Source organism: Panicum hallii, chromosome 9 (assembly GCF_002211085.1).
Source record: "Panicum hallii strain FIL2 chromosome 9, PHallii_v3.1, whole genome shotgun sequence".
Taxonomy (NCBI): Eukaryota; Viridiplantae; Streptophyta; class Magnoliopsida; order Poales; family Poaceae; genus Panicum; species Panicum hallii.
The window spans coordinates 2408223-2425472 of NC_038050.1; the positions used below are offsets into that span (position 1 = coordinate 2408223).

Consider the following 17250-nt stretch of genomic DNA (forward strand, 5'->3'; position numbering starts at 1 on the left):
GTGGCCGGTGGGGACGCCCGCGGGTACGCGTGCGTGCTGCAGCCTGGTTGGTTGGGGCGCTGCTGCCGACGGCTGACCTCGGGCAGGGGACAGGTGGGTCCCTCCACGCCAGCGTCTTTTCTTGGGCTTCAGGGCCACCCAATTGGAAACAAGAGGTCAAAAAATGGCAAAAGGACCCTCACGGTTCCGTGGGCCTGAATCCACCACAAATGTTGGGCTTGGCCCATATCGTAGCCATTTCCACTGCGATCCGGTTCCTTCCTCGCCGCGAAGCCGCAAGGGGAGCAACGCCGACTTTCGCGATGCAGATCCTCCGCCGGAAGCTTCTGGAAGCTTCCCGCCGCCTCCCTCTTTTCTACGCCGCGCCCCGTGGCCGCGCTCATGCGATCGCCACGCTCGCTGCCGCCTCGCGGTGGGCCCCGCCCGCCGGCGCGGGCTCGCTTGCCGCCGCTCCGTGGGCCGCCACCCAGCGACGCGGCGCGAAGATGCTCGGCTCCGACGTACGAATTCCCTCGCGGCTCTTCTTCATCACTTTCCGATGATTCACCTCAGTCGATCCTTGCCAGGGTTCAGTTAGGGTTTTAGTGGCTTGATGCAGTTAAACTGGTTTTGTTCAGTTGTTTTTGTTCAATTCGCCACAAAAATGGTTAAGATGGTTTGTTTATTTGTCTGCGCCTCTGCGGCAGGATTAGTTGTTGCTCTTTTGTCTCTGGGACTGAGAGAATTTATTCAGTTCAGGCCGCAGAGGCTGTTATATGGAACATTATGCAGGGTTTAGCCGGGAGTTTATTACAGTAGTCATGATCATACATCTTAGGGATCCAATGCATGTCATGGATTCAAATGTGCAACTTTGTAATACACTGTGCAGGAAAGTGATGTCCTTCTTAAGTAAACTCATTACAGCTAGCAGTCAGCAGGAAGGCTTATCCATGGTCTAAAAAGCCCTTGCAAAATGAATATTTATGTCTAGCTAATATCTTTATCCTGGTCCGCCAAATGCTTTCTTTCAGTTCTGCACTCTTTTCTCTTTGCTGAAGCACTATGCACTGATTAACTCTGGGACTGTCTTCGTATATTGTAGGTGAAACTTGGAAATGTAATACAAAGAAGAGGTGTGTGCTTACATCTCTTGTGTTTTACCTTCTCCTTCAAGTATCACTGACAGTTACTCACTCATCCATTTGGCCAACCTTAAAATCAAGGTCGCATTTATCAGGTACAGAAGTTCTTTTTTGTATTCTGCATCCATTGGTAGTTACTGTTCCGGTGAAGTTTGTACTAATTTATACCGGTGTTCATCACAAGAAAAAGCCATGTATTGTTTCCTGACTTGGTTATGTTTTGTTCAGGTAATAAGAGCACAACATTCACATCAAGGAAGAGGAGGGGCCACAATACAGGTTCAGCGATTGGCGTCTCATGCTTCACTACCACAATCACAAGTAGCCAGCATTTACACTGTTTTATTTTGAACACTTGAGTGTTACAGGTGGAACTGAGGGATGTTGACACTGGAAACAAAATAACAGAAAGATTTCGTACCGATGAGGCCCTTGAGAGTATGATGATGCACCCCCCCCCCCTCTTTTTTTTTTTACAGAAAAGGCAACTTTATTAGGTAAGATAAATATAGGCACACAAGCCTTTATTTTGTAGCCTAACTGCCCCCATGCATGTAACCGTCCCCTGAAATGTGCTCACATGTGTTTTACGTGGGTACTTCTCTCTCCTCTTTACATTATATTCTAGGGTGTCACATAGGATTCATGTGCAAAGCCAATTTTAGAGAGTCTCATAACCTATGGAACATGATCGAACAAACTAAATTGAATTCGTGACCATAATTAATCTACGTAATCATGATGTAGAAACTGGTATATATGGACCAGCCAGTTTGGTATCTTATGTCCAAGATGTTGTCTGCCAGCCATGACCAAGAGCCTCTCCAAAATTACGTATTGTATTAAAGCTTCAATTGATTTGATTACCATAAGTGTATTCTTTTTGCACAAACACACATTATGTTAATAGTATTAAAGAAAATATAAAATATTACGGTACCATATCTAACAGAGTTTTGTGAGAAGCTGTCCAATTATCTGGGTCCAGCTGGATCCTGGCTAAGTTTCAGCCTTCCTGTCTAGCCAACTTCTCTAGAAAGAGCCTGAGCTAATGGCCTTGTATTAGCCTGACCACGATTTGCATTGGGAAAGGGGACTATAAACACTGGCTGGCTGCCGAACAATATCCAGTTTGGTGGCAGGTTGGCATCTATGATAACATGTTTGGTTCAGTTTTTCATGTTTTAAACTTATACAATCATGTTAATAATGCTAGTCTAATTATTAAAAACTCTGTGTGTACACAATCAGGAGTTTTTGTTGAGGGGAAGTCATTCACATATCTGTATCAGGAAGGAGACACTGTGATGCTTATGGAGTAGGTTTCATTTTCCAATTTTCTTGCCATTTAACTATTCACGTCTAAGCTGTGATGCTGTCCATACTTATTTTTTAGTTGTGATCTAATCTGGTGTCTTTTCTGCCAGGCCTGAAACATTTGAGCAAATTGAAGTTTCAAAGGATCTGTTTGGCAAAGCTGCTGCGTACCTGAAAGGTTCAACTGAGTATTAATTAACAACAAGAAGGAATTCTGATGGTTTTTAAAAATAAAAATGTGCTTATGTACAGTTAGCTATTTAATTCTCTTATGACTCCCTCGTTATATATGAAAGCTGATGGTTGTGCAGTATTATTACCTTTCAGTTTTCCTAGCATGACAAAGTACAAAAATCTCAATTTAGGTTAATACGTGGACGACTTAAGTTTTGCCAGATGACTGATATGTGTTAATCTAGTAATGTTTATTAATTTTATAGTTGCCTTCTATTATAGGGCTTAACTTATCATAGTCTCCAACCATAGCAGCTCGATTTTAAATTTGCACTGTCCATGTTTATTTCATATGCTCAGTTTGGAATTTAGTTTATAACACGTTTTTTAAATCCTTACAGCCTACTTATTTCTCTCTTATAAACAGATGAAATGAAGGTGAACCTACAATACTTTGATGGCCGGCCAATGTCTGCTACGGTTCCTCCAAGAGTGACTTGCACTGTTGTTGAAGCACAACCGAATACAAAAGGGCTTACTGCTCAACCTCAGTAAGTTTTTATGTTATTTATTTAATCATCCACTTATTTCGTGTAAGATCTGTTTATCATATATCTACAAATAACAACATTTTTTGTTGTTTTTACCACTTTTAATGGGTTAGTTGATAGAGTGCATATTCTGGGTGTCTATTCATACTCTGAAAGAAAATAGGCTTGTTAAATGTTCAGCAATAAGGTTATGGTTACATAGTAATATGATTTAATGCAATCTAATGAGTAGTGATTAATTGTTTAATGTGAGCATTCTAGTTGGCAGTGAGCGAACAAGATTAATAGCAATTTGCTTTGAGAGAGATTATGAGAAAGTTGCCAGCATATGCATATATCAAGTAGACACAGGCAGTGGGATGCTGGATTGTGGAAGTAGGCTAGTTTGTATCATTCAGAACTTGTAAAAGGAAGAAGCTGCAGTCACCTGTTTAAAATTGTCCAAACTAGCTCTTTGGTTACCTGTCCTGAATTCAAGTGTCACATCTTCCAATCGTCCGTGAGGCTGTGAATGTAAGAGATATTTTTGGCCCCAAACCTCTGTTTATTATACAGGGTTTGTGACTGCCCAGATCATGCTGCAGTAGTTTTTGGCTTCCTAAATCATTATATTGAAATGATATCTGTAATCTTGAGATTTGATCCTAAGACTTAAATTGCTTGATAGTGCAGAGGACTTTGTAGATCCGAGATTGATGAGCACTCTTGTCATTATGTTGTTATCATATAGCACTTAGAACATATCTTTTACTAACACCAGCTTCATAATTTTACCGTCAGATGTTTTAAGCCTCACTATTATACAGTTAACTAAGCACATGCTTGTTATAAATGCAGGTATAAAAGGGTCGTGCTGGACAATGGTCTTACAGTGCTTGTAAGTTGCTGGGCACCATTTTGTAGTGTTTGCTTACCTAGAACTATTGTTATTATATGCACTTGTTGATCTAGTGCTGTTAATCTTTGTTGGATTGTGTATGGAGTGCAGTACGCATGTTTTTTGTTTGCAATTTCTTTTTTTATAGATCATCTATCTAAAGAGCTGATTTGTAGTTGCTGAATCGGCACAGCTTTATACTTTTCTATATTTTCATTTGAAATTTAGGCGCGTAACCTTCTCATCATTCACCCTCTTTTTGGGTAAATTCCCTCTATGGCCCTAGAAATAATACCACTTCCTTCTATGGCCCTCGAAAGTTGAATCTTCCTTATTTGGCCCTATTTTTAATTTCTATCCCTTCTTTGGCCCTACAGTCAACTATGCCACTTAACTCGCATGAACAGTAACTTGTGGTTTTTCACCCCTCTTTTCTTGACTAAAACGACCTCCAAAATTCATGAAACTTTTTACAGTGATACAACTGATGGAGATGAATCCATTTTGCAAAAAACTCATATGTAGCATTTACGATCTTAAAATTAAAATTCACCAAATTATGCTACTTTTTAAGACTATCTGATTTTTTATGGCACAAAACTACTATCCAAAAATTGAGAAAAAAATACCTAATATTTCTAATATGAGATGTATTAATTTATAAAATTATTTTGTCAACTAAAATTATTTTTTATGGCACAAAACGACAAGGGAATTTACTCCTCTTTTTTCCTTTTGTCAACTAAATTTTGTTGCCACCATAAACTTCATCGGTTCACTTATCTCATTAATGCGGCACCTTGATTTTACCTGAAAATAAGTTATCTCCTGATTTTTTTTTCCCTAGATGCGTAACTTATTGAATAGTGATTGAACTTTTACGGACCCATGTGTGGGCTATTTCTTATGAACATTGCCCTTCTGTTGTTATATCAGGCACCACCTTTTATTGAAGCGGGCGAGAAGATTGTAATCAGTACAGTAGATGATTCATATATGACGAGGTACGTGATAGAAAGTCTGATCATTTCCTTATTATATCAAGAAAAGCAATACAGTTCATCGTTTAGAATCTGCACTGGTTTTCATGTCTCTTTTGATATTTAAATTCCCCTGATAATCATTAAAGTGATTTTGCATTTCAGGGCCTAAGGGATATCTTTGATAGCGTATTGTTGTTCCAAATGGGAATTGAATGCAATTTCCCTACTAGGATAAGTTTTCACTCGTGCAGCTACCATGGCCGCCAGCAACCAAGAATTTAGTTTGTAGCCACACATTTTGTACTCACAGGTGTTCTTATTTTGTTTCGTTTGGAACATTTATGCAACAGCTTCCTTTCATGGAGAGCCATGGGAATTTTTGTGGGAACACACAACACAGGTAGAGAAGCTATTTTGGTAGATATTTTGAAATTATTCATGTTCCCTTGTATGGCTTACTGTTCCGCGGAACATTGGGATTTGATTGTCTGGATTTCATGCAAATAAATACGAAGTTTGACTATTGATTCATATCTCGCATATGATTTACATATCCTGCAGCAGAATGCCATATCCTATCGGCAGTGGCCACTGCAAGAACATATTTAATTTGTAGTTTTTGTCGTTGAACCAACGCTGAAGATAACTCGTTGATTATATACAGTTGCTACCGTGTCAAATAATTTGCTGTGCTTCCTACACATTTCTAATTTGCATTTACTATCAACAACAACTCCTAGCAACAAAAGCCGCAAGTTTTCCTGAACACATCACTTGTAAGCGTGGATGTAATCTTGGAAGTAGAAGTTCTTCTGGATGAAGTTGGCTAGCCAGCGGGACACGGCGAAGCACAGCACGGCCGTGGACACGACCACAGCCCTCTGGACAGTCGAGGTGACCAGCGTTCCCTTGGCGACGGCAAGGAATCCAACAACGGCGACCGACGCGATCTGCAGTGCAACCTCGAGTGCCTTCATGGCCTTGAGCGCGGCGCTGCAGCTCGTACACTGCGCCACGTGTGACCAGTATCTGGACAGGCATCAGGAGATTTGCATTACAATTCACAGTTCAGATTGCATTGCAGAATTCTCTGCCAGGTGATGTTTTCTGGCTCATTTACCTCTCCATGAGCTGATCCTTGGTAGGGGTTGGTGGCAACTGATCGACTTGTGGGGTTGCCCATCCAACCCGATTCTTGCAGAATTTTCTGAACCAGTTCCTGAAGGCGATCACCATGTTGTCGGACGAGGTGGGCACATAGCAAGCTTTCTGCCAATTATCGAGGCCTACTGCGGCAAATTTGCGCTCCTGCAAAAGGAATTCAACAGACAAGAGTTACACAAGTCTGAATCACTTGTTGGTTGTGCCTGAAATTAGATGCTGAATTCAACAGACAAGAGGTACATAAGTCTGAAGATGTTGGTTGTGCCTGACAGGACTTGAGTTACCTCAACGTGGAGGAGGAAAATGTCTGAATCCAATATAAGATTCTGGCCTACATGGTACAGCCACCGTGGTGTGATGTTGTGGAGCCAGACCCCAACGTTTCTCGGGAACGCCCAGATCACCCTGCTCCTACCAGGAGCAACCGGAACGCATAAGAACACCAGCAGGATCCGAGGCGCCTTCTTTCCCTTGGCCCGACCGGCCACCAAGAACAGAAAAACAGTGCCGGCGTGTTAAGATGGTTCTATGAATTCCTATCCATCTCGGCTTGCGTTGACAAAGGGGGAGGGGATTTACACACACCTCTTGGGAAAATGGTGAACCCACGAGCGTGCTTGGCGCGATGAACTGGAAGTAGCCACGCTCCTGCGGTGACACAAACCCTTCTACGTTTGCCGCCTCAATCTTCATCTTGATCGGACCGCCGCCCTCTTTGTCGTAGTCAACTGTGAAGAAAACAAAAACTCCCAATCAGAGATGCAGAATGACAAGCAGTTTCTTTTTCACTCCTTCCAGATCCAGCATGAGCCCCAGTGTAAGCTCAACAAAAATTAGGCTGAAAGAACTACTTCACTTGCAATGCCAAAGATAAATTCAAAGATGATATTCATGTAAGAACAGGGGGCTTATCTTCCGGGATCTTCCTTCTTGCGGATTCCTCGCATTATCCCCTTGTGCGCATATGGTACATGAGCTGGGTCGAAGAGGTTCTCTACCAAAACATCATACCTGAATTGCAGTTTGCAACAGTGCTACAAGCTACTTATGACTGAACCATGAATATCCAGATGCACACTGCAGCTGGATCGACAAACGGAAGAAGCATAGCAAGACTCCGAAAAATGTTTTGAGCCTGTACCCGTAGGGAAGATCCCTGATGCCATAGACGGTGACGAACCCCGGGTCGTCAATCTCGGGAATCAACGGCGGCGGCTTCCTCTGCAGCACGTCCTTGTGCTCCGGCTCGGCTCTCGGGTAGAACCACAGGATGTTGTTCTGCACCACGCAGGGGTACGACGCCACGCAGGCCTTGCTGTTCTTGTGCACCTGCCGCGAGAATCACGAGAAGGATTTTGATTTCACTTTGCGGCGGCGAATGATGACGGCAACAGAGAGGAGAAGTGGCGATCGGCGGAGCGCGGCGTACCGGTGGGCCGAGGGCGGGGGCCTGGGGGATGAACTTGCAGGCGCCTGCGCCGTCGAAGCACCAGCCGTGGTACACGCACTGGAGCCGGCCCTTGTCGTCGATGCGGCCCTCGGAGAGCGGCGCGAGGCGGTGCGGGCAGGCGTCGTCGAACACGCGCCACTCGCCGGCGCCTCGGTCGTACCAGGCGACGACGCTGAGCCCGAGCACCGTCTTGCCGTGCGGCGCGCCGGGGTCGAGGTCGCACACGGGGGCGAAAGGGTACCACTGGTCCAGCCAGTCGAACAGCTCCTGCCCGGACGGCGACGGCGACGGCGCGTCCTCGGTCCGCGGCGTCTCGGCCGCCACGGTGGACGCCGACAGCCGGGCGGCGCGGCGGCGCCGCGACTGCGCGATCCGGGCGCCGCCGCTTAGACTCCTGGATCTCAGTGGCGCGGCGGCCGTGGCGAGGGGGAGCGACAGGCGTGAGACGCGCGCGACCGAGAGGAGGGAGAGGGTGTCCATGGCGCGGCGGCGGGCGGCGGGCAGCGCGGCCACAACCGGGGCGGACCTCGCGAGAAGCCGGGAACTCGTGGCTGTGGTGTGGCGGGAGTCGTGGGCACGCGGCTCCTGTGGGCCGGCAGAGGCGGTTGGATCAGGCGATCAGCAGCTCCCATTTCCTCCTTCCTGCACCTGTCATCTGTCGATGGTGCACACTTGGGCTATGCAAATCAAGTTGCAGGCTTGGAAATGTCCCACAAATAGTTTATTCAAAAGAAAAGGAAGAAGAAGATCGGGAACAAATTAATACAAATATCCCACAAATAAGCACATAAAATATATATCAGAATAAATACGGAAATTATGATATCCACTGCTAATAGCACAACTAAAAATTGCTAGGGTCGCAACAAAAGAACCCATTGAGAAGCAAGGCCGAAAACCAAATGGTCCAAATAGGCCAAAAATGAACATATGGCCCGTTAAGTGTCCACAAGAGCGGTAAGGCCGCCGATGGTAACGCTATGAAAAAGTCACCATCCGGTGGCTGAAGGAAAAAAGTAGACAAGGCTTCTCTAACGTGATGCCTGGTCACTGACGCGTGGGTCCGGCGGATCCATGCGGAAAAACGGACGAGCCTCCTCTGCAGTAGTGCAGAAGAACCGTTTCCAGAAAAAGCACCCTCAAGGCAGCAGCATTCTAACTTTCTAAGTTACAGGTCAGAAAAATTGCGTTCTCCTCATCCTCCAGAGCGCGTCACTTGTAAGCATGGGAGTAATCCTGGAAGAAGAAGTTGTTCTCGATGAAATTTGAGAGCCAGCGGGACGCGGCGAAGCACAGCACGGCCGCGGACACGACCACGGCTCTCTGAGCAGCCGACATGACCAGCGTCTCCTTGGCGACCGCGAGGAAACCGACGACGGCGACCGACGCGACCTGCAAGGCGACCTCGAGCGCCCTCATGGCCTTCAGCGCCGCGCTGCAGCTCGTGCACTGCACGACGTGCGACCAGTACCTGTCCATGGCATCCGGAGATGAGCACCACAGAGCTCACTGTGTTCCTATGGTGTTTGTTGCTTGCTTAAGGTGAAAATGTGAAAAACTTCAGGTACATCATTGGCTTAGTTAGTTACCGCTCCATGAGTGTGTCCTTGTTAGGGGTCGGCGGCAGCTGGTCAGGCTGCGGGGTTGCCCAGCCAACCCGATTCTTGCAGTACTTCCTGAACCAGTTCCTGAAGGCGACGACCATGGTGTCCGACGATGCCGGCACATAGCAATCGTTGTGCCAGTTGTCAAGGCCTGACGCAGCAAACTTGCGCTCCTGCAAAAGGTAATAATAAATCTTCAACTAGTTGAGCGCCTGAGAATGTACAAAACATTCAGGCATTTGGTTTTTGCATTGGGTCACCTCGACATGGAGGATGTAAGCGTCTGAATCCAGGACACGGTTCTGGCCGACGTGGTAGAGCCACCGTGGTATGATCAGGTCGAGCCAGACCCCGAAGTTCCTCGGGAACGCCCAGATCAGCCGGCTCCGGCCAGGAGCCACCGGGACGCAGAAGACCACGAGCATGAACCGGGGCGCCTTCTTCTTCCCCGGCTTCGCCTGCAGGGCCAACGAACAATGGGCTCGTCATGGCATGGCATCGCCTGCATTGCCAAAGGGAGAGGGGATGCACACCTGCATGCTAGTCCCTGAGCTGTAGAACGTGCACGGCGCGACGAACCTCCAGGAGCCGCGTTCCCACGAAGACAGGAACCCGGCCATGCTCGCTTCCTCTATCTTCAGCTTGATCGGGCCGCCGCCTTCTTTGTCGTGCTCAACTGTGAAGAGACGAACACCTCCGTTACAGGATTGACAGAACAACTCCCTTTCTGAAAATTCAGAGCAATTTGCATTGCCAAAGATGAGTGAGGTCAGGGACATATCTCCCGGGATCTTCTGTGTTGCGGGGCCCGCCTATCAGCCCCTTGTGGGCATACGGGACATGAGAAGGGTCCATGAGGTTCTCTGCCAAGATATCATAGCTGCAGTGGAAGCAGTTCAGAATTGTGAATGTGCATTGCAATGGAAGAACCATGAATGAATATTCAGAAGAAAGCAAAAAAAAAAAGAACAAAAGACAGAAGAGGCTGAACATTTTACCCGTAGAATAGATCTCTGATGCCGAACGCGGTGACGAAGGACGGGTCGTCGATCTCCTTGATGTACGGCGGCCGATTCCTCTGCAGCACGTCCCTGTGCTCGGGCTCGGCCCTCGGGTAGAACCACAGGATCTTGTTCTGCACCACGGTTGGGTACGACGCCACGCACGCCTTGCTGTTCTTGTGCACCGGGGGGCCGAGGGCCGGCGCCTGGGGGATGAACTTGCAGGCGCCGGCGCCGTCGAAGCACCAGCCGTGGTAGACGCACTGGAGCCGCCCCTTGCCGTCGATGCGGCCCTCGGAGAGCGGCGCGAGGCGGTGCGGGCAGGCGTCGTCGAACACGCGCCACTGGCCGCCGCCGCGGTCGTACCAGGCGACGACGCCGAGCCCGAGCACCGTCTTGCCGTGCGGCGCGCCGGGGTCGAGGTCGCAGACGGGCGCGAAAGGGTACCACTGGTCCAGCCAGTCGAACGCGCCCTCCCCGGACGGCGACGGGTCCTCGGTGCGCGGCGTCTCGGCCGCCACGGCGGACACTGACAGCCGGGCGCCGCGACGCCGGCGTCCTGGCGCCAGGATGGTGGCCGTCGGTCTCCTGGAGCTCAATGGCGCGGCGGTGGCGGCGAAGGGAAGCGAATGGCGCCCGGCGCGCGGGAGCCGCAGGTGTAGGGAGAGGGGTTCCATGGCGTGGCCGCGGCCAAAAGGCTACAGGAGGAATGCGTTGTGGGTGTGGAGTGGCCGGAGTGGTGAGCGGTGACTGGTGGAGGACGCTATCGCAATCGCGGCCGCGGTCGGCCAACGCTGGACCAGCTGCTACCGGCTACCGCGGCTGTGCCTGTCAGGCGCTGGACAGCTGCGCTTGTGGTAGTCACCAGCCGGTGATTGCTCACACGTGGATTTTTTTTCTTTTTAACGGAGGGAGTACATCACAATTCACAGGCATCATGCACCTGCACACGTAGGCACGTGTAGTGCATCATGGGTTCATATCCTCCGCTATTTTAACATCTACTCCTTCCGCTACGAATCTGGAAAAATCAAAATAATTAATAATTTTGGGACTGAAGGTGTAAAAGGAACATCTTCATCATCTTGTCTACTGCTCTATGGGCTACATGGACGTAATGCTACTCTGATGTATTATCCTTCCATAATACTATTTGTTGAGATATTAAGCTAAAATCTTATTTACTTATCTATGGACAAAGCTACAAAAGTTTGTCTGTTACAAACTAAAACGATTTATATTTGGATTGGAAGTTGGTACCAGAAAATGATGGGATCACCATGTTCTTTTTTCTTAAAGATGTTGGATCAGCACTAAAGAAGACTTGAAATATACATCATAAAATACACATCATGCCAGCCATATTGCACATATATAGACGAAACATTTCCATCCCAAGCTTCAATCTCCAATGGTCCTAGTAAGAAACCGGCAAGATCTTCTGAAACTCATTATCACTTGTAAGAATGGACATAATCTTGAAAATAAAAGTTCTTCTCTATGTAGTTAGCAAGCCAACGGGATGCGAGGAAGCACAACAGAGCCGCGGATACAACAATAGTTCTCTGAACAGTAGATGTGAGAAACGCCCCATTGGCAGCGGTGAGGAACCCAGCAATGGCGACTGAAGCGACCTGCAGGCCGACCTCGAGCGCCTTCATGGCCTTGAGCGCCACAGTGCAGCTGGTGCACTGCACGACGTGTGACCAATACCTGTTGAAAGCCATCGGAAAATGATGCATCACAAAATCCACACCAGGATCATCGTCTTGTCGAGTCTGTGGTGTCTGATGCTTCAGGTAGTTACCTCTCCAGGAGCTTATCCTTGGTAGGGGATGGCGGCAGCTGATCAACTTGTGGGGTTCCCCAGCCAACCTGATGCTTGCAGTACTTCCTAAACCAGTTCCTGAACGCGACGACCATGCCATCTGAAGATGTGGGCACATAGCAAGCTTTGTGCCAACTGTCAAGTCCCACGGCAGCAACCCTGCGCTCCTGCAAAAGGATTCAGCAGGGAGGAGGAGGAGGAGGACAAAGGAGAAGATCAGTAACTCAACTCGTCCATTTTTATATGTCATAAAAAGAATGTAGCTTTCACAACACATTTAGTGTCACAAGGACTGATGTACACAATGTCTGAATCCTCCCTACCTCAAAATGGATGAGGCAGATGTCTGAATCCAATACACGATTTATGACGCTGTGGGAGAACCACCGTGGCATGATCTTGTGGAGCCAAACCCCGGCGTTCCTCGGGAACGCCCAGATCAACCTGCTCCGCCCAGGGGCAACAGGAATGCAGAAGGCCACGAGCATGAACCATGGCGCCGCCTTGCCGTCAGCATACTGCAGAGAACAACCAACACTGCCGGTATGTTAAGATCGCTCCGTGGATTCCTTGAAAGAAGAATAATAAAAAGGAGTTCAGCTTCACTTCCATTGACAAAAAGGAGACTTGGATGCATACCACTTTGGTAGCTGGTGTGCCATGGAACGTGCATGGCGCCACGAAGTGGATGCTGCCTCCTTTCATCGTCGACAAGAAGCCGTCTATGGTGGCACGATCTATCTTCATCGTGATTGGATCACCGCACTCTTGATCGTGCCCAACTGTGATGAAATGAACACCCCCAATTAGCAGCGCAGAATGCTAACAGTCATTCAGATATTCTTGTGAGATTAGGGACGTATCTTCCAGGATCTTCCTCATCGCGGAAGTTGGGCAGCAGCCCCTTGTGCGCATACGGGACATGAGCAGGATCAAAGAGGTTCTCTACCAAAACATCATACCTGCACTGGTGATCTATGAACGAGCCATATATATCCAGGTATTGCATTGCAATGGAAGAAGTATCAGGGTTAACAAAAATGCTGGTGAGCTTTTTACCCCAAGAAGAGATCTCTCATGCCGAACACGGTGTAAGACGACGGGTCGTCGATCTCGGCGAAGTACGGCGGCCGCTTCCTCTGCAGCACGTCCTTGTACTCGGCCTCCGTCCTCGGGTAGAACCACAGGACTTCGTTCTGCACGACGCACGGGTACGACGCCGCGCACGCCCTGCGGTTCTTGTGCACCGGGGGGCCGAGCGCCGGCGCCTGGGGGATGAACTGGCAGGCACCGGCGCCGTCGAAGCACCAGCCGTGGTACACGCACTGGAGCCTGCCCTTGCCGTCGACGCACTGGCGCGAGGCGGTGCGGGCAGGCGTCGTCGAACACGCACCACTCGCCGGCGCCGCGGTTGTACCAGGCGACGACGCGGAGGCCGAGCACCGTCTTGCCGTGCGGCGCGCGCGGGTCCAGGTCGCACACGGGGGCAATCGGGTACCACTGGTCCAGCCAGTCGAACGCGTCCTTCTCGCCTGACGGCGCTTCCCCGGTGAGCGGCGTCTCGGTGGCCACGGCCGGGGCCGGCAGCCGGGCGGCGCCACGACGCCGCCGTTGTGGGGCGAGACATGCCCTGCCTAGCGGCCTCCTGGAGTTCAATGACGGGGCGGCGGCGGTGGTGTGAGGCGAGACGCGTGGGAGCTGGAGGAGGACCGAGAGGGGTTCCATGGCGCCCGCGCGCTGGCGAGTAGCAAGAAGCGATCGAGGAACTCGTTGCTCAGGAACGCGCGGCCAGATCGGGGGATCGATGGGATCCATAAGAAATTCAATCAGCACTCGGGTAGTCGGGTCGGCAGCTATCCGATCAGCCACTGTGGTGCTGTACTGTGTAGATCACATGCTTCACATTTCGATTTGGATTGCAATAAAGGTCATGTCGTGCTTTGTTGGAATAATAGTCAAGCGACTGGAGAGGGGGCAGTCATAGCAGCGACTGGACAGGCGCAGCTGCCGCCGACGGTGCTTGTCGTACTCACTGCTCAGTGCACGCACGCATGCATCTGCAATGATTGGACAAAAGTGGAAAAGGGCCTGTATAGTTCACAAACCGTAAACGCAAAAAAGTCGTAAACGCAAAATTTTCAAAAAATCTTACTAATTTGAAGTACTAAATGAAGTCTATTTACAAAACCTTTTACATGGATGGGCTGTAAATCGCAAGACGAATCTAATGAGCCTACTTAATCCATAATTTGCAACAGTGATGCTACAGTAACCATCCACTAATTATTGCTTAACCATGGATTAATTAGCATCATTAGATTCGTCTCTTGATTTACAACCCATCCATACAAAAAGTTTTATAAATAGACTTCATTTAGTACTTTAAATTGGTAAGATTTCTTTGCAAAAAGTTTTTTTACCTTTACGGCACGCAAACTAAACAGGCCCAGAAATGGAGGGCTCACGAGTCACATAACCTGTTGATAAAAAACAACACATACTTGTTAATAAATGGGCCCAGGCTCGAAGCCCAACTCATACACATGTAGGCGGGGCCCATAGAAACAACGTGGCAAAAGAAAAAAACTACTATCGTAAATATTCTAGTTTGTCTCTACCCCTATACAAAATACTAGAAAGGCATGCCGCGCAGAGCGTGTATTTCGTGTTGTAGTATTATTGTTGCTATAGACTTTAGTTTATATATAAAGTAGTACATATTAGGAAAATGTATAATTTTTAAGCAACGTAGGTAAGAGAGATTCGTCGCTTTGTTATTTTCGCATGGGCGTCATGGTCTGCGACCCATTGTTGCGCTTGGTATATGTTCTGGGCACTCTACGTCGTGGCGCTATTATTTGAGTAATTTATTATTTTGGGTATCAAAATGAAACTATGATTTTTTCCCGAGGTATAATTTGGTTACTATCTTTTTTATATTTAGCATTTTTGGTTATAGTATTTTTTATTATTATTTATTTTAAAAATTTGTTGTGTAGCAAAGCTTTTGGTTTTAAAATTTTGAGCAATTTTTGTATTCAAAACTTTTTGACATAAAGACGTTTCGGTGTCCGAATCGTAGGTAGAATAGATCTTACGTAAATATTTATGTGGATGAACTGTAAAAGTGTTTTAAATTTAAAATTGTACTATATAATAAAGCTGTAGATTTTAAAATTCTAAGCAACTTTTGTATTGAGCAGTTTTTAATTTGAGGACGTTTTGGTGTCTATATTGTAGGTACGATGGATCGCATGCAAGCATTTGTGCAAATAAATTGTGAAAGCGTTTTGAATTTTAAAATTTGTTCTATAATGAAGTTGTAGTTTTTAAATTTTTGATCAAATTCTATATCAAACAACTTTTGACTTCAACATGTTTTGGTGTTCAAATTGTACGTATAATGTTGCTCATGTAGAAGTAATGGATGGAATGAGTTGTGGTTTGATTTACTTAAATTAAGATCTGATGGTTTTTTATAAAAAAATCATGAGAGAGGATCAGGATGGAGGATTGATTTTATGAAAATTTAAGGTTTTCTTTGCAAATTTCCCTGAACCAGGAAGGTTGGACTGTGAGTTGATTTTAAGAAAAAATATGAACTTTTTCGCAAAATCACCTGAAAAAGAGGAGACTGGACTGCGGGTTGATTTATCTAAAGTTCGAGGATTTTTTGAAAAATAATCAGGACTTGCATGATCTTAGCCGTCCATCCAGCCGATCTGACGGTCGGGAATAGCCGGCAACGTGGCCACGCTAGCCGGCAGCTTTTGGTACATGAATCGTGTATAGAGATTGTCTTAATTTACTCTCAGGCTATTTAAAGTGGTCCAGTTCATCTTCGTTGAAATTTTCTTTCAAGTGGTGTTTCTGCTCAAAATTCCTTGGAATGTATTATTACGTATGTGAGGTCAACCTGTTCATTTGGCTTGCAAAGGCTCAAATTTCTTTTTCTTTCTTCAGAGGAGTTTCTTGCTCCAAACGGATTAAAACAACACGGGGCCTATATATGAACGGTTCCAAGTCTAACGCATCAAAATGGCCCGATAAAAGTGGTGCAAAAAAAAATTCTAAGTAACCAGGAAAACCTTGGTGCGTTGGATTATCTCAACATTTTTTTCTTTTTACAAGGACAATGGTGTTGGATCAGCTAAGTCCCAACTAAGTATATTACCCTCGTTAAAGATATGTACAAGGATGCGATGACTTGCGTTCGAACATGTGATGGCGATACCAGTGACTTTCCAATTAAAATAGGACTACATCAGGGGTCAGCATTGAACCCTTATCTATTTGCTTTGGTGATGGATGAGGTCACAAGGGACATACAGGGTGATATCCCTTGGTGTATGCTCTTTGCTGATGATGTGGTGCTAGTTGACGAGAGTAGGGCAGGGGTTAATATGAAGTTGGAGCTGCAGAGACACACGTTAGAGTCGAGGGGGTTCAGACTGAGTAGGACCAAGACCGAGTATATGATGTGCGACTTTAGCCCGACTAGGCATGAGGATGGGGACGTTAGCCTCGAAGGTCAAGTGGTGGCCAAGAAGGATACTTTTCGGTATCTAGAGTCAATGCTTCAGAAAAATGGAGACATTGATGAAGATGTTAGGCATAGAATTTCAGCCGGTTGGTTGAAGTGGCGGCAGGCTTCTGGCGTCCTCTGTGACAAGAAGGTGCCACAGAGGCTAAAAGATAAGTTATATAGGACGGCGATTCGCCCGGCGATGCTATACGGTGCTGAATGTTGGCCTACAAAAAGGCGATATGTCCAGCAACTGAGTGTAGCAGAGATGCGTATGCTGCGTTGGTTCTGCGGGCATACAAGAAGGGATAGAGTCCGGAACGAAGAGATTCGAGATAGGGTCGGAGTGGCACCTATCAAGGAGAAGTTGATTCAACATCGGTTGAGATGGTTTGGACATGTACAACGGAGGCCTCCCGAAGCGCCGGTGCGTAGTGGAGTTTTAAAGCGGGGCGATAATGTCAGGAGAAGTAGAGGTAGACCTAGACTAACTTGGGACGAGACGGTTAAGAGAGACCTTAAGGAGTGGAATATCGCTAAGGAATTAGCTATGGATAGGAGCGCTTGGAGATTAGCAATTAACGTACCTGAACCGTGACCTTTGTTACTTTTTGTTTAACTCCTAACTCTTTCTTTGGCTTGTGCCCTTTTT

At 47.2% G+C, this 17250-nt stretch overlaps 3 protein-coding genes and 1 pseudogene across 5 annotated transcripts; 1 reads left to right on the forward strand and 3 right to left on the reverse strand.

Moving 5' to 3' along the window:
• The first annotated feature begins 83 nt into the window (after positions 1 to 83).
• Positions 84 to 5551, forward strand: LOC112874286 (elongation factor P). The gene is made up of 11 exons (XM_025937523.1): positions 84 to 500; positions 1085 to 1115; positions 1206 to 1219; positions 1353 to 1403; positions 1493 to 1562; positions 2376 to 2442; positions 2552 to 2619; positions 3043 to 3166; positions 4004 to 4043; positions 4980 to 5047; positions 5189 to 5551. The coding sequence occupies exons 1-11, from the start codon at positions 210 to 212 to the stop codon at positions 5193 to 5195; spliced, it is 831 nt and encodes a 276-aa protein (XP_025793308.1). The 5' UTR covers positions 84 to 209; the 3' UTR covers positions 5196 to 5551.
• Positions 5552 to 5571: 20 nt separating this feature from the next.
• LOC112874283 (protochlorophyllide-dependent translocon component 52, chloroplastic-like) lies at positions 5572 to 8269 on the reverse strand. Of its 3 annotated transcripts, none has more exons than XM_025937518.1 (7): positions 7620 to 8269; positions 7332 to 7519; positions 7103 to 7201; positions 6776 to 6920; positions 6475 to 6678; positions 6147 to 6334; positions 5572 to 6055 (listed from the first exon to the last, which is right to left on the reverse strand). In XM_025937518.1, the coding sequence occupies exons 1-7, from the start codon at positions 8118 to 8120 to the stop codon at positions 5797 to 5799; spliced, it is 1584 nt and encodes a 527-aa protein (XP_025793303.1). In that variant the 5' UTR covers positions 8121 to 8269; the 3' UTR covers positions 5572 to 5796. The 3 variants fall into 3 exon arrangements, with proteins under 3 accessions (XP_025793303.1, XP_025793302.1, XP_025793304.1); XM_025937517.1 differs by having other exon boundaries at positions 6475 to 6684; XM_025937519.1 differs by having other exon boundaries at positions 6475 to 6660; positions 7620 to 8266.
• A 222-nt stretch (positions 8270 to 8491) lies between these two features.
• LOC112874284 (protochlorophyllide-dependent translocon component 52, chloroplastic-like) lies at positions 8492 to 10989 on the reverse strand. Its single transcript, XM_025937520.1, has 6 exons — positions 10243 to 10989; positions 10026 to 10124; positions 9778 to 9922; positions 9505 to 9702; positions 9230 to 9417; positions 8492 to 9111 (listed from the first exon to the last, which is right to left on the reverse strand). The coding sequence occupies exons 1-6, from the start codon at positions 10920 to 10922 to the stop codon at positions 8853 to 8855; spliced, it is 1569 nt and encodes a 522-aa protein (XP_025793305.1). The 5' UTR covers positions 10923 to 10989; the 3' UTR covers positions 8492 to 8852.
• Positions 10990 to 11620: 631 nt separating this feature from the next.
• LOC112874282 lies at positions 11621 to 13973 on the reverse strand (annotated as a pseudogene).
• Positions 13974 to 17250: the final 3277 nt, after the last annotated feature.

Excerpts from the sequence above, each read along its gene's own strand:
- LOC112874286 (XM_025937523.1), top strand. The coding sequence starts at position 210 with ATGTTGGGCTTGGCCCATATCGTAGCCATTTCCACTGCGATCCGGTTC. Across the intron at positions 2,443-2,551 it reads GACACTGTGATGCTTATGGA|GCCTGAAACATTTGAGCAAA; the intron begins GTAGGTTTCATT and ends CTTTTCTGCCAG. Across the intron at positions 2,620-3,042 it reads AGCTGCTGCGTACCTGAAAG|ATGAAATGAAGGTGAACCTA; the intron begins GTTCAACTGAGT and ends TCTTATAAACAG.
- LOC112874283 (XM_025937517.1), bottom strand. The coding sequence starts at position 8,120 with ATGGACACCCTCTCCCTCCTCTCGGTCGCGCGCGTCTCACGCCTGTCG. Across the intron at positions 7,520-7,619 it reads CCCCCGCCCTCGGCCCACCG|GTGCACAAGAACAGCAAGGC; the intron begins GTACGCCGCGCT and ends TTCTCGCGGCAG. Across the intron at positions 7,202-7,331 it reads ATCAGGGATCTTCCCTACGG|GTATGATGTTTTGGTAGAGA; the intron begins GTACAGGCTCAA and ends ACTGCAATTCAG.
- LOC112874284 (XM_025937520.1), bottom strand. The coding sequence starts at position 10,922 with ATGGAACCCCTCTCCCTACACCTGCGGCTCCCGCGCGCCGGGCGCCAT. Across the intron at positions 10,125-10,242 it reads ATCAGAGATCTATTCTACGG|CTATGATATCTTGGCAGAGA; the intron begins GTAAAATGTTCA and ends CTTCCACTGCAG. Across the intron at positions 9,703-9,777 it reads GCTCAGGGACTAGCATGCAG|GCGAAGCCGGGGAAGAAGAA; the intron begins GTGTGCATCCCC and ends TTGGCCCTGCAG.